Raw genomic sequence first — 14,278 nt, 5'->3', positions numbered from 1 at the left:
ATGGATGGGAGGCTGGTTTCCAATTGTGTCAGTAGTAGTTAGTGTTTGTGCTAAGTTGAAGTATGGCACATCAGTTGTGTGGGTAATTAAGCAATGTAATTTGTAAATGTTATGATATACATATATCAATGTCCATGGTTTTAATAATCCATGATTTCTAACCATTCAAATTTCAATCTTGGATGGCTTTTGTTTTTCAAAATTGGTGGATTGATTTTACACATGTTCACTTTGGCCTCCCTATGTTTTGCCGCTTGTCTTTAATATCCCCTGTGTGCGTGTGTATCACAAAAGATGAGGCAGAGAATGTGATTTTCACTTTTTCAGTGCCATGGATTCAAGAATCGGAGGCACCGATTTTTCTTTCGGTTATACAGTAGTGTCCAAAACTAATACTTACGGATTTACATTGTTTATTTTTCTAAAAAAATTACAAATCGATCCGATTTATGTTTTAGAAAATGAACAAACTTTAATATTGAAATTGGACTCTTTGATATTTGTTTTCAAAAATAAAAAAAATAAAAAATTGAAATCGGACCCTTCAATTTATAATTATTTTTCCTCCTCAAACAAATCGGACAATCTGATTTGATTAATATCAATTTTAAAAAAAATAACTTCATATTAAAGTGTGACTGAGATATGCACATATTTATTTCGTTTACACTATAAACGAGATATACGCTAAGTTAAAACATTGTCACTGTAAACGAGATATATACGACAAAATTCAATCAACTATAAAAGGATCTACAAACCATTGGTATTCTCCACAAACATCTCAATCCTTCTTCTCATCAATTTCTTCAAAAATTTAGTAGAAATATCAAGTGTTAGTGTTTTTTTGAGTGTGAGAAACCTATTCTGTTGTGCACTTAGAGAGCAGATTCTTTGTCTAAGTTAAAGAGTCTGATATTGACGCACCTCGTCTATTCTGACTCGATAGCGATGAGCATGTGCACCTCATATTTGATATCCACAGAAGATTCATGGCTGAACAAATGATGGAGCTTTCTGCGAAGGTTTGTGATGTTGGTGGTGGTGTTTTGGCATCTCGAATTTCGTCCAGGATGACTCACCTCTTGCACCACCACTCCTGCACTGTGCTAGACCAGCGGTAGACATGGACGTGTACGGTGAGGAGTTCGATGAAGAGTAAATTGTTGATAGAAACGAAAGTGGTTCTTCTAAGATGATACAGGATGAGTTCGTACCAGAGACTCCGATTGGTGGATCAGTTCGATACCTTTTACCTACTCCGCAGCCAATTCCATAGTTATAAGTTGTACCCAGCCACTATGATATATTGGATTTGAACGTGATGCACGAGGTAACTCCATTTTTCAATATGGGTGATGATTACAACACAGACGGTAATTTGGAGTTTAGAGTTGGTCACATCTTAGAAGCAGAGAGGCAATCATGCAAGGCGTGGAGAATTACAACATTCGAAAAAGTGTTGAGTACGAGTTGTGGAGTCGGATCGGTTAAAGTACCATGTGCGTTGCAACAATTCATTGATGATTGTCTTTGGAGTCTCAGTATCGCCTTCTGACAAAATTTCGGATATTGCAAGCTTTACTTTGTATTTGAATGCATTACTTATTTTGGTTAGAATTTTGACTGATGATATTTGAATTCGTTAGGGAGGTATGTTAGAATTTCCACCTATTCACATATGCAACAATCAAATTGTCTCACTCCATGCAATAAAAATTTAATTACATAAATAGAAAGGACAAAAACCGTAAATGAAAATAGTTACCTCACTGCTAGAGAAAACTTCAAAATCTATTCTAAGGTGGACACCACTAAAGAAAGCTATGGTATATCCACGAGACCAGGAGCGAGTGCATCCAGCTATATCTATCGTATCTCGATGTGCTGCATAGTATAAATAGTGGTACGTTCATGTAAGCACTGCTAATCCCCAAGACAGACTGCGACACCTAGCGATGTCATCCAAAAGTGGCAACTATCTGATATGCACCTGATTGTTTGACTTCTCCGTCACTAGGTAACCCTTGATCAGCAACAAGATGTAACACCTCGTGTATTGACAGGGTGGCTGCATCTGCATTCGCTAGCATATGCCGGACTCGATTTCGAAGTCATGTCATCTTGATACTAAACGATTCCTTTCTCTGGACACCCTGCTGTTGAGCATGAGGAGGACTGGCATCTAGGAGCTCGTCTACGTACTCCCATGTCGGGCGCTGGTACCAAGTTTGGAAGTCACGCAAGCACCCATCCACTGGCTCTCCATGTGTGCGTAACCTAAGTGGTACGCAACGTCCTACAGGGTGATGGTGCACTCACCCCATGGCAGGTGAAAAGTGTGGGTCTTTGGATGTCATCGCTCCACGAACGCAGTGATTAGGGAGTTGTCAAATCCAAACCCAGCCTGCCTTAGGTAAGGGACAATGGTGTCCGGTGGTACAAGAGTGTGGCTCATCCGCCTAGATAGTAGTAAGCGAGGCCTCTGTTAAAATATGAAACCTTTTAATAGCAAATCTATTTCAATTGTAAAATCTTGGATTTCAAACTAAATTTTTAGCATATTCAAAATTAAAATTAAAAATATAAAATTCGACTAAAAAAAGTAAGATAACGTAATAAACAGTTAATTAATAAATTAAATTAAATTAATTAGTAAATTAATATTTACTAAAAATACATTCGACATCTAACAAATGTTAATAACTTGTCAAATAACCTATTTTATATTAGAAAACATAATCTATTCTACCTATGTGTAACAACACCAAATCTATATAAGTGTCCTAACTATAATCACATATGCTTATTTATTTAAAAGATAAAAACAATAATACTGACCTGGAAGTCAATTGCTCCCACGATGTGCCAAGTAACATTTAGGTGGTTGATGTCATCGTCCCATGCATCTGCGCGCGCCATAACGTTGAAGTATCTCAAGAATATCAACAAAACGTGCGACAAAGAGAGAAATGAAGGTTGATAGGTATAGATAGTGACACTAGAGGCGCTGTGAACGAGTTACTTATATAGGCACGTCTAAATCTTATCTTATTTGCAGTGTAAACGAAATAAGTATGTACGTATCTCGTTTACAGCCACGCATCAAATCACGTGTATAAACGTGATATGTGTACTTGCTGACATGTCTTATCTCGTTTACAGTACTGTAAACGAGATATGCACATACTGTAAACGAAATAAGACATGCTGCACAAATCGATAAAAACGTTTCAAATAACTTATAATGTTTAATCCATATAAAAAAAGTTAAATGTTATTTGCATACTAAAATCAATCATTATGTATTTGTGTTTAAATACATGTGTAATTTAATTTATTTTTAATATATATTTTGTATCTAAATACTTATTCTACCTTGGTGGCGAATTTTGGTGTGACCCTGGTATGGTTGAAAAAGAAAAAGCCATGTTTTGCAACCATGAATCAACTTGTTCATTTCACAACCACTTTGGTTAGCAGAATATTATCTAATGCATGCAGTTAACTATCATTGTGAGCGTCTAGTGTAGAACTCAATTTGGTCCCTCAAAAAACGAAATTGAACCTATTAATGGTTACACACAAATATTCTGTCAAAAGTTGATTCACGATTGTAAAACTCCAAACCCAAATTAAACATGTTCAAAACAGTGACCAAATTGATTATTGAATAAAAGCTTAATCGTATCTTATCTAAAAAAAATTCTAATACAAACGAGATGAAGTCTATTAAATTTCAAAATTAATTTAATTCTCATTTTTTCGTAAAATTCAAACAAACTAATTAATTTAGAAATAAAATTAATTTTCCAAATTTCCGAAGTTTGAAACTAATCCCCCTGCTGTGATTTGGTAGATTTAAATAGCGCTAGGTGTCACCAAAATTATATATAAACTAAGTTGTGTTTTTTCAACAAAGCATATTTATTTGCCTGTTTCATACTTGTATGAACCTATAATTTTAACACAATCTTTCATTTCATTCAACTCTCGTTGATCAATGCTAGTCTGCTAATGTTCCTGTTAGCATGAGATAACTAAACATTCCATTTTACCAAGGGTTTGGCAAAATACCCTATCTTAGGTTCATTTCCCTTTAGATTTTGATAAAGATCAAAACTTTTATCCGGTAATCTATATCATTTATAACATACATGATTTAGGAGATATAATAAAATAAAATAAATTGGATTTCTATCTCCTACAAATGCAAAGAAAAGAATTAAAAGAAACTGGAGTCCCCTAGCAATAAATCAAGCATGTTTTCAGGAGTTAGAAGAGTTGTTCCACCAACAAGCAATTCTATGTCAGGTCTTCCGCTTTCAGCCAATGCCTCTTGAGCTTCACGAACCTTTGTGACAGAAAAGTAATAGATAGTATTATATTACTAATCCATGCCAACAAGGAGAAAGTTTTAAATAAAATGTTAAATACAGCAAACCAATGAAAATGTGGAAAATAAAAGGATTTGGATCCTCTTATGTTCAAAATGGCCATAACAAGATTATGTTTACATCCTGACCATTGATTGTTTATCGATGGTGGAGATGTGAACAGAACATTATTATGTTCATTTCAAAGATGAGAGAATCTAAATTCACATAAAAAAACCAGTCAGTTCAGAATATGGTATTTCATTTTACTACCATATTAAAAAGTGACCATCTTTTTTATTCACTACAAAAAGACAATAATAATAAACAGATCAGACCAGGGCAGTCTAGAAATTCACCTCGACTCCATTAATGCCCCCAATAACAAACACCAAAATGACATTTTGATCAGCAAGACTTGGTTTTGCCTGAAGTATTGTATTTAGCAGAACAATAAAGGCGGAAAGAATGAAAAATTAGATATAGAATATTTGAAGAACTGAACTACTAAAGCAAGAGTCATGCAAAAAGGGTAAGAAACACTAATCACCTGACCAAGGCCAAATCTGCCAAACCCGCTTTTAAACAGACGACCTACAGTGGATGAATGATATTCTAACCCTGGCACGTCATACTTGCCTAGCACCCTTGTTAGTAGCTTATAAAGTAATCCTTTCCCCATATAGGAATCCTCACTGAAATTGCCTTCCATGGTCAATGATCCATCCCTAAGTGGTATATTCTTTCTTTTCAGATTGGATAACTTATGAAGAAATTTGAACAAGTTATCCACCCTGTCGCGCAACTCCAACTTAAGTTGCACGTCACCATACGCTTGTTCATTTTTGCTGTCATCCTCAACATCTTCATCCCCCCATTCCCCCCACTGCTCATCATCAAAATCATCGATGTCTAGTTTTTCAGTATCTTTCTCCGATTTTGACTTGCATACATTTTTCTCAAGCTCTTCCCTTATCCCATCTAGAAACTTGAGATTTGCAACTGATGGATTTTCAAGAAGGGCATCTACAACAGCATCTTTTAACAAGCGTTCCTCCTGCCAAGAAAATGGGCCTTCAGAACTAGATGATGGAAAATTTTCACCGGCCAATATATATCCAACAATCATCAACAGAATTGCATCTTGCAAAGAAAGTAACCCTTTTGACATCTCACTTTTCCCTTTATTTACTTGAGATCCCAACAGAGCACTCTTATTGATGAGATCACCAATTTGAGCAGCAAGACTTTGACTGGTTTCCCCTGAACTCACACTCAGAATCTTCTCTGCACTGCTAAATGCATCCCACTTGGTACAATTTGATTCTTCAAGTGCAAACAATGTGGCTGAAGCAATTTGGATAATTGCTTTATTCTTCAGCAAAGATGATTGGCTCCCAGTCAATGCTTTGATCATAGCTTGTAGCTCAGGTTTTGTAACAAAACCAGGACGGGATTTCACATTTACAGTAATGTTTTCCCTGCGCAGAGTTTCTTGTAGCCATTTCTTTACTAGTAAGCCCCCATCTTTTGTTCTTCTATCCAGTATAGCTTCCAAAAATGGGGTTCCACGGAAAGTTTCAGAGGAAACAAAAGATCCAATGAGTATTTCTGCACTAGAGTGACTCTCTTTTTCATGAATTTTCTGACTAAGATTAATCAAACCTGTAACCTGAGAATCAGAATCACCAGAGTTCCAACCACATAGAAAAGCTTCAACACTTTCTAAAAGCCGAAAGTTGTTTATTTGCCAATCTTCATCATTAAGGATCTTTGTAAGTGGTATCTGAGCATCTAAAGGAGCACGTTGCAGGTACGAAGAACCAAGTTTGAGCTGGAGCCCTGAACCTTTACCTTGGGTATTGGAAATTCGATTCCTTCGGGGCAAAGAAGAGAACATACGGTCAAATAGTGAGTCACCATGACAGCAAGGAGTAAGGAGATCAAGTGTGCGATCAATGAGTAACAGTCCTGCTGACCGTTTACGGCGGCCTACATCGTAAAGACTTGACATGTCAGTCAAAATTTTTCCAACAGTTTTTGACATATCCCCAAGGGAGAAAATTTCCATTTTCAAGTCCATCTACATCATAAACAAAAGAAACAGCCAATGTAACATTAGAGGAGGAATTGAATAATAATAATAATAATAATAATAATAATAATAATAAAAATAAAAATAAAAAACAAAACAAAACAAAACCAAACCAGAGGTACTCATCGAGGAGAGAGTTACCAACATTCTTAATAATACAAAAGCAATGGCAACAGCAGTCTTCTCTCATTTAATAGGGTTAATTACAATGATCAAACAACATTGTATTATTAAAAACCAAATGTTTGAAATGGTCATTAAGAGCAAGGTATATTACATATTTACATAGGCAACATACATAGTAATTAAAATTTATTTTAATATTTTTTATTATTTTATTTTATTTACATACTTTTTAAATGGATCTATAGGTACCCCAGTAAGATGGTAGGATGCTGGCATGCAACAGATCTATCACTCATGATGTACAAGATTGCAATAGGGACAGAACTCGGGGTGAAGCATATAATATAAGAATCCAGTGAATAGAAAAAGAAATGCAGAAATCAAGTCACCAGAGGTAGGCAAACATTTCAGCAAAAGTGTGAGCCACTATTTACCTTGGCCGCCAAATGGTAGAGAAAGTGTGCTGTGAGAGTTGCACCTGGAGGCACATCATCTGTATCAGAAAGCATACCAGTACTTAAGGGAGGAAAACCAGGACCAATGGAATCCTCATGGTCAGATGATAAGTGTGCTTCAGCCACCAATCCTTCTGAAGGTAGAACAAATACTCTTGGTGATAAGGGACATAAAATCATTGGAAAATGATGAACAGAAACATCCAATTTAAACACTGCATCTTCAGTGGAGTCCAATGGAGTCTGTTCAAAAAAATCTCTTCCACTTGAACTAGCTTCAAGATGAGGAACATCCTCTCCACTGGGAGAAAGTTTTGAACGTCCTCCGTCTTCAAATTTAATCTTTGCCTGGACTTTACTACCAAACTGCCTAGGTTTTGCCCCAGATTTCTTATTTAGTTCTTCATAATCTTGAACCAATAAGGATTCATATTCACGATAGGCATCTGGTCCCAGAGGTGAATCCGGAAACACCGAATGAGCTGCCTGCATTTTAACTATTATTAAAACATCTTTACCAAGCGAAAGAGAAAAAAGGTCCTGGAACAAAATAAATGTAATATTGCTATCCAAAAGGTCCTGGAACAAAATAAATGTAACATTGCAATCCAAGTGTTATATTTAGGCACAAGATTAAGAATAAGATAATTTCACCGTGATGCTGATAATTTCAAGGACTTAGGGCCAAGTTAAAAATACTACCAAAAACTTCTTCCTATTTTGTAACAAAAGTTTAGTCACTTGGAATATCAGGATTAAAGCAACATATTAAATAAATCACCAAGCTCCATTCTAAGTTGCACAAAACCTCTTTCTGACAAAATAGTATGATTCATCCAGAACAATCATTACAAGATTACGTAGGAAGGCTTCTAAATAGAATGCAGTAAACTATCATGTTATAAAGAACAAAGAAAGGGGGAGAAATATTCACACCCAGTGAGGAAGCTTTTTCCCAATATATAGGTAAGAGTTAGTCCAATAATGAATTTATAAACATGGAAAGTACAAAGATAGCAGTCAAGAGCAGTAATTATGAATAAGCACCTCTGAGATAGATGTAAATATAACGCAGTGACGAACAACTTGATGTGCACTCAGGCAACGTAAAATATACCGATGTGCATCACTTAATAGGCGTGATGTAATAACCACAAATTTCCCCGCAGGATTAGAATGCGAGTTCCAATCAGCCACCTATACAACGAACCATAAATTAAAGTTGATTATAATTGATGAGGAGTTGCTACAATTATACAAGGTACAAATATTTTTTGCACCGCATTAATCTGAGCTAGTGGATGAAATTGAGAAACGTATATTAATACACATCATGATCAAGGCAACAAGACACCAGAATTCATATAGCACCAAAACTTGGAATTGGCATCTCTGCTTGAAGGGATAAGGCTATATATCCCTCTCCAAACCTGACCACAACTGAAAGCCTTGCGCACTAGGCTGCCATTTTTAAAGGATGGAAAGGTTTAGGGATCAAATCCTATGACATCATTATATAAAATGTTAAAATATTCAATTCTCTATATTGAAATGTTCAACAATTCAAACAAGATTTAAATGAATTTCCAGATCCCAAAAGGACACCGTCCATTTTCTGCAGGAGTTACATTTTTGACAAATGACAATACAGCATTATGCAGTCCAACCTGGTGAGTATTTGTTACCTTTTGTTACATAAGGCCAAAAGGAAGTAGGGGTTTTAATTTATTTGATAATTTCAATTCCCAATATCAAAAACTAAAAACAAAATTCTGAACCTAACATACACTGACCATTACTAGTAAGTCAGTTACAAATGTTAGTGACTTGCTTGTTTTTTATTGAAACCATATATCTTCCCTCAATTAATTGTTACTAAAAGTCTGTAACAAGTTTAGGTATGGAAATAATGAACTATAAGATTGGCCATCAGCCAGTAAATCTTCGATTTTATTTTATTTTTTTATAGATATATACTCTTTTTTTATTTAAAAAAAAAAACAAGACTAGGTCCAGGTTTGATCCTCACTAAACACACTCCTTGGAGATTGAAGAGCCTCAATTCTAACTAGGCTCCGAATTGGATTAATTGGTCACCGCCGGTGTTGCCAACCAAAAAAAGGACTACATTTTCTGCCCTTTCAATGATTAATATAATGTGAAGCAGCCTACTGTAAGTACACAGAGTAAATACAATGTTGATAAAATATGAAACTACTACATACCGCATCAAGTACTGACATACTTTCCAAACTGCAAATAGCTTGTGCTCCAAGATCAAGAAGTATAGGATATGCCCCTATAAACTGGAAACTCTCTGTAGAACCAGCATCTAAATAAACAATAGCATCTTCCACATGCTCTGATATCTGAAAATAAACACGTATTGCAAGACAAAGCCAAAGTCATGGGTGCAGCCCAAGATGCATAAATGCAATATTGGTGCACACTAGGTCCATGTACCGATCATTTTATTTCATGCTAACAAAAAGGAAAATGAAAATTAGTTATATGATAACTCCATCACAAAGATAGGTCTAGAAGGTTTTACAGGAGGTTCAAAATAAGTTTTAGAAAACAAAAGGGTATCATCTGTATGCAGTCATCAAGTTACAACATATGCCAACAAGACCAAGCTAATTACAACAAAACATACCTTATCACTTTAAACCAAACAAAAATGCATGTGTGTTAATTGTGAGTTCCTAAAAATGGTATTCAACTTAAATATTTGTGAATAAAGGTGGTTAAAAGGCAACAATTGATGAAATTGGTTGAAAAACACAAAAGCAAGGGCTCTATCAACAACATGAAATGGATATAACGATAAGAATTCATTGAATCTGTTCAAACATCTAGATTCCGTAATAAAAATAGCAGCCTGCTTGAGACTTTCAGTCCAAAGCAATTTTCTTCTCTTTTATTTAGTTTTGCTATTGACGACCACAACGTCTGTGACCAAAATGTTCCAGTAAGAAACAATATTGAATAACAACAAAAATTATCATGAAAAGTGATTTCAAGGCTAATGCAATTTCAGCAGCTTGATACAAGAAATATAGATTTCAATGAAATATAACCTAAAAATTAAATATAAAATGAGTTTTGCAACAACGTTTTGCCTTATTGGATTATAGATTATTCCATTAACACACAAAGGTAAAGTGTCTCAGCTCTGATCGTAGCTCTGCATAAAAAAATAAGTTCTTAGGACACTAAGACCGTTCAAAATCACATCAAAATTGAAAAAAAAATAATAAAATAGAATCCTTCTAAAAGCAAAAAGTTTTTAAGTTCTTGAAATTCAGAAGTGGACTAATTAAAAATCAAATTCACAATATGACCAAGCAATAACAGGAAAATATAAAGATTAATTAACCTGTTTGAGGGAATCGGTGCAAGAAATGATAACATCAACCAAAGCCATTGTCTTCTCTTTTTCCCGATTCAGTAGATTACGCGTGTCATTTCCTTCAGATGGAGAACACAAGGCCCGAACATTCAGAGCGTTATGAATTTTGTTAAGATTAGTATTCCATAAGCACCAAACTATTGGTTAGCATTTCGAAGAGGAAACGGATCAGTACGTTGAGACTTTAGAGAGCAACTGAAATTGCAAATGAGAAATTGAGATCTTAATCTTAGTCTCAAATTGCAAAGGGACAGGCACCTAACTAGGTCGAACATACCAGGAGCTGTTCTTGAGATTCGCAACCCAAAGAAGTATTCCCTCGCAGTGACTCTGGAAAAGAAATCCACCAAACAGCAAGTCTTCGTTCCTAAAGGAGTATATCGATGTGCTCAAGAACTGAGAACCAAGGTTCTGAAAACCGGACCAGTCATCGAACCACTCTAGTCACTGGTTCACTAATTTATTGGTCTAACCGGTCTAACCGTAGTTCAACCGGAAAAACCGTTCCATAATAAAATAACAAATAAATTATAAATAAACATCCTAAAAGATCTTTCAAATTTAAAACCCTACATAAAATATCACCAACTAAATGTAATTAATCATAAAAAATATGCAAAAACTTGCTGCAAATTTGTTGACAATTAACATAATTAGACTTCCATTAAAAATAGCTGGATTGAATTGCAGTGCACAAGTTAAAGATACAGAATATTGCCTTAATGTAGTGAGTCAAAAAGTAAAACAAAACAAGCCCTTTTAATTCTTTTACACTTGTAGGCTTCAATATAACCAAAACAGGCCCTGCTTTTGTCTGAATTGTACAAGATATGCCCATAAAGCTGTTATGACTTATGATAAGGAAGCAAATTGATGAGGGGAAAAAATCAGCAATATAAAGACTTACATAGATCATAGTCTGGTTGTATCTATATTGTAAGTTGTATAAGACTGAAGGTTCGTTTAAATAACTAAGTTGCATGAGGTCATCCACTCCATCAAGAAAATCAGGATTTGCTGATATTAAGCTTTCATCGTGCATTAAAACCTATAATTAACAAGGTTAAATATTGAAGTTAGTTAATCAGACCAAAAAAGAGCATTTCCCAGTTGTCTCACTGAGTCCAACTAGAAGGAACAAACATCACTGTGTACTGTCGTAATTCTAGATCATATCTTACTTTCCCATCAGTCAGTGAAACAACAGACTCAGTTCCAGAAGATGTTATTATCTTCACCAGCTCCCAATTCCCATTTGAAAGTTGAAGCCAACACTGAACCTTCTGAAATAACGAACTTCAGAAGTAAGGGAAAGAAATAGAAAATTCTAAACTATCCATGTGTTATTAATAATGAGAACAGAAAAACTCAATCTCTTGAACTCAATAATTACATCAGTTATCCAACTAAATAATTGCATCACAGTTATCATAAACTGATTTCAAAGCCTAGAAGCAAAGTGAAATTAAAACCATGAAGCATATAATAAATCAAAAGATCACCAATTGCAAATTTTTTATAAGAACAGAAGTTAGAACAATGAAAAATGAAGAAAGATTAACAGTTTTCAACCCAATTTTAACAAAGCTCATCACAATGATTAACAACAACAAAAAGCACTGAAGGAACAGTGAATCAGTAACATAGGCAGTGCAAATTCAAGAAACTTTAATAAAATTTAACTACAGAAACAGACAGTAAAGCAGTAATAGAGTTATCAATTTAAAATTTATCATCAAATACAATCAGTGAGCAAAGCCAATCAACCAAACACTGACTGAGCATTCTGTTCTGATTCTGCGACTGGGAAGCAACAAATTTAACAAATCCTAGTTCAGTCACGATTTACAGCAACATTTAGATCAGCAACAAGGCAAATTTATTGATTAGCAATTCAGCAACATGCAAAAATACAGGGAGAAGGGAAATCTGAAAAGAGAGAACAGGGAAGCGATGGTGCAGGGACTCACCAACGGTCGACGGCGAGTCGGCGACCACCCACGGAAGGCGACGAAGCAAGAGACAACCCCACGAGTTGCTTCTGCCGCCGGCGACGAGACAGACGAACCACGAGATGCTAACAGTGTGACTGAGACGAGACTCGAGTGAGACTGAGAGGCAACCAACACGCACAGCTCGAGCACTCACTGGCGAAGGGAGGCGCGAGCAGCCGAGCACAGAGGAGAGAGGCGAGACGCGAGCAAACGACGCGGAGGATCCAGCGAGAGGACCGATAGCACGAAGACGGAAGTTCTTGAGTGCGACGGACGGCGGCAGCAGTCTCTCACTCCGACAGACGGCGACAACGATTGGTGGTGGCTAGGGTTTGCTTTCTTTGGTGGAGGTGGAGGAAGAGAGAAGGGGGAGGGGAGGGGATAACGCGTGCAATCCTCTTTTTTTCCCTCTTTCAAGGAAGGAAACCACGTCGTTTTCTATAAACCGGCCGCGTTCAACGGTTCGTGTCCAATTCTTAAAATAGTGGTTTTTATTAATAAACCGAACCGCTAAAACTATCGGTTTGCGGTCAGACTGATTTGACCGGCTGGTCTGATCTGGTTTTCAGAATCATGCTGATTGCTGAGAACACACGGATGCTGGAAAATGGAGTTCAATTCAATAACGTAAACCAGAAATATCAATATCTCCAAGGGTCGAAATCAAATTTTGAAAATTTAAAGGTTTAATTGCATTGGCTTTTTGGCAATTTCCAAAATTTAATTCGATTTTTATTAATAGTTTTCTTTTATAAAAAATTACAATAATAATAGATATTCACTTTTATAATATTTTTTTTAATTTATCCTATCTTTTAAAAATAATAACCCGTAGCCATTGAGTAATAGCTCAAATGGCATAGTCTCTCCATACTCAATTAAGAGGTTGCGGATTCGAGTCTCCTATCTTTGGTAAAAAAAAATAACCCGTAAATTTTAAAATTGTTTGTAAACCTCAAAGAATTTAGGAATAAAAAATTTTAAAAATAAAAATAAAAAAGGGTAAATCACATATTTAAATAAATTAGGTTTTAAAATGATCCAAATGCAACAATTAAAGATTGGATACATTTCAATTTTAATTAAAGTATCAAAATTGATCATAAAAGATTATGACACTGATAAATTTAACTATAGAATAATTAAAACTGCCTTATAACCATAAAGGATACGCTTAGTAGACAAAATTACGAAAATCCTAAAAACTATCAACAATCTCTAAGGTTGTGTTTGTTTTCTGATAATAGAATAAGACAAGACACTGAAAAATAAGACATAAATGACATAGACATGAAATTTTGTGTTTTTGTATTCTGTTTGGTGATAAACTAGAATAAATTATAAAAATCTAATTTATTCTCATTTTTTCATTAAAAAAAATTTGAGACGAAAAATATAATAATAAAAAATATAATTATGAAAAATTAACAAGAATAATGAAAGAAAAAATAAAAAATAAATTGTGTCTTTTGTTAGAGTTTTTATATCCTTCCTATCAGGATTGAACATAAAATACATTAATTCAATGTCTGAACATATTGTTTCTATCCATGTCTCATCTGCCCAACATAATTTTATGTCTCTATGTCACGTTTCAATATCTTATTTCTATAAACAAATGCAGACTAAATTAATGCTCTAACTTAACCTAATTACTCCTAAACTCTAAGAGTATTCATTCTCATTCCTATTTCAAATTTTCTTCCCACTCTCTTCATTTGAGTTTTTTCTTACTCTTTTCAACCACATAATAACATTCTTTCATGGTTGTTTCTTCTTACTTTACTAACCTTAATATTCTAAATAATTTTTTAACTATC

General features: G+C 35.0%; 1 protein-coding gene across 6 annotated transcripts; it reads right to left on the bottom strand.

The window, feature by feature from the left end:
- Window positions 1-4,052: 4,052 nt before the first annotated feature.
- On the bottom strand, window positions 4,053-13,067 carry LOC112737779 (sec1 family domain-containing protein MIP3). 6 transcript variants are annotated; one of them, XM_025787879.2, is made up of 11 exons: window positions 12,435-13,067; window positions 11,646-11,747; window positions 11,372-11,512; window positions 10,742-10,831; window positions 10,432-10,659; window positions 9,278-9,421; window positions 8,100-8,249; window positions 7,032-7,538; window positions 4,927-6,459; window positions 4,736-4,804; window positions 4,053-4,354 (listed from the first exon to the last, which is right to left on the bottom strand). In XM_025787879.2, exons 5-11 carry the CDS (start codon window positions 10,477-10,479, stop codon window positions 4,226-4,228), a joined length of 2,580 nt encoding a protein of 859 aa, XP_025643664.1. In that variant the 5' UTR covers window positions 10,480-10,659; window positions 10,742-10,831; window positions 11,372-11,512; window positions 11,646-11,747; window positions 12,435-13,067; the 3' UTR covers window positions 4,053-4,225. The 6 variants fall into 6 exon arrangements, with proteins under 6 accessions (XP_025643664.1, XP_025643661.1, XP_025643662.1 ...); XM_025787876.2 differs by having other exon boundaries at window positions 10,742-10,941; window positions 12,435-12,920; XM_025787877.2 differs by having other exon boundaries at window positions 10,432-10,523; window positions 10,742-10,941; window positions 12,435-12,920.
- Between the last annotated feature and the right edge of the window lie 1,211 nt (window positions 13,068-14,278).

This window comes from Arachis hypogaea, chromosome 13, assembly GCF_003086295.3.
Source record: "Arachis hypogaea cultivar Tifrunner chromosome 13, arahy.Tifrunner.gnm2.J5K5, whole genome shotgun sequence".
Lineage (NCBI taxonomy): Eukaryota > Viridiplantae > Streptophyta > Magnoliopsida > Fabales > Fabaceae > Arachis > Arachis hypogaea.
This window is presented reverse-complemented; position numbering and strand designations above follow the sequence as displayed.

Excerpts from the sequence above, each read along its gene's own strand:
- LOC112737779 (XM_025787879.2), bottom strand. The coding sequence starts at position 10,479 with ATGGCTTTGGTTGATGTTATCATTTCTTGCACCGATTCCCTCAAACAG. Across the intron at positions 6,460-7,031 it reads TCTACCATTTGGCGGCCAAG|ATGGACTTGAAAATGGAAAT; the intron begins GTAAATAGTGGC and ends TTTATGATGTAG. Across the intron at positions 4,805-4,926 it reads GCAGATTTGGCCTTGGTCAG|GCAAAACCAAGTCTTGCTGA; the intron begins GTGATTAGTGTT and ends ACAATACTTCAG.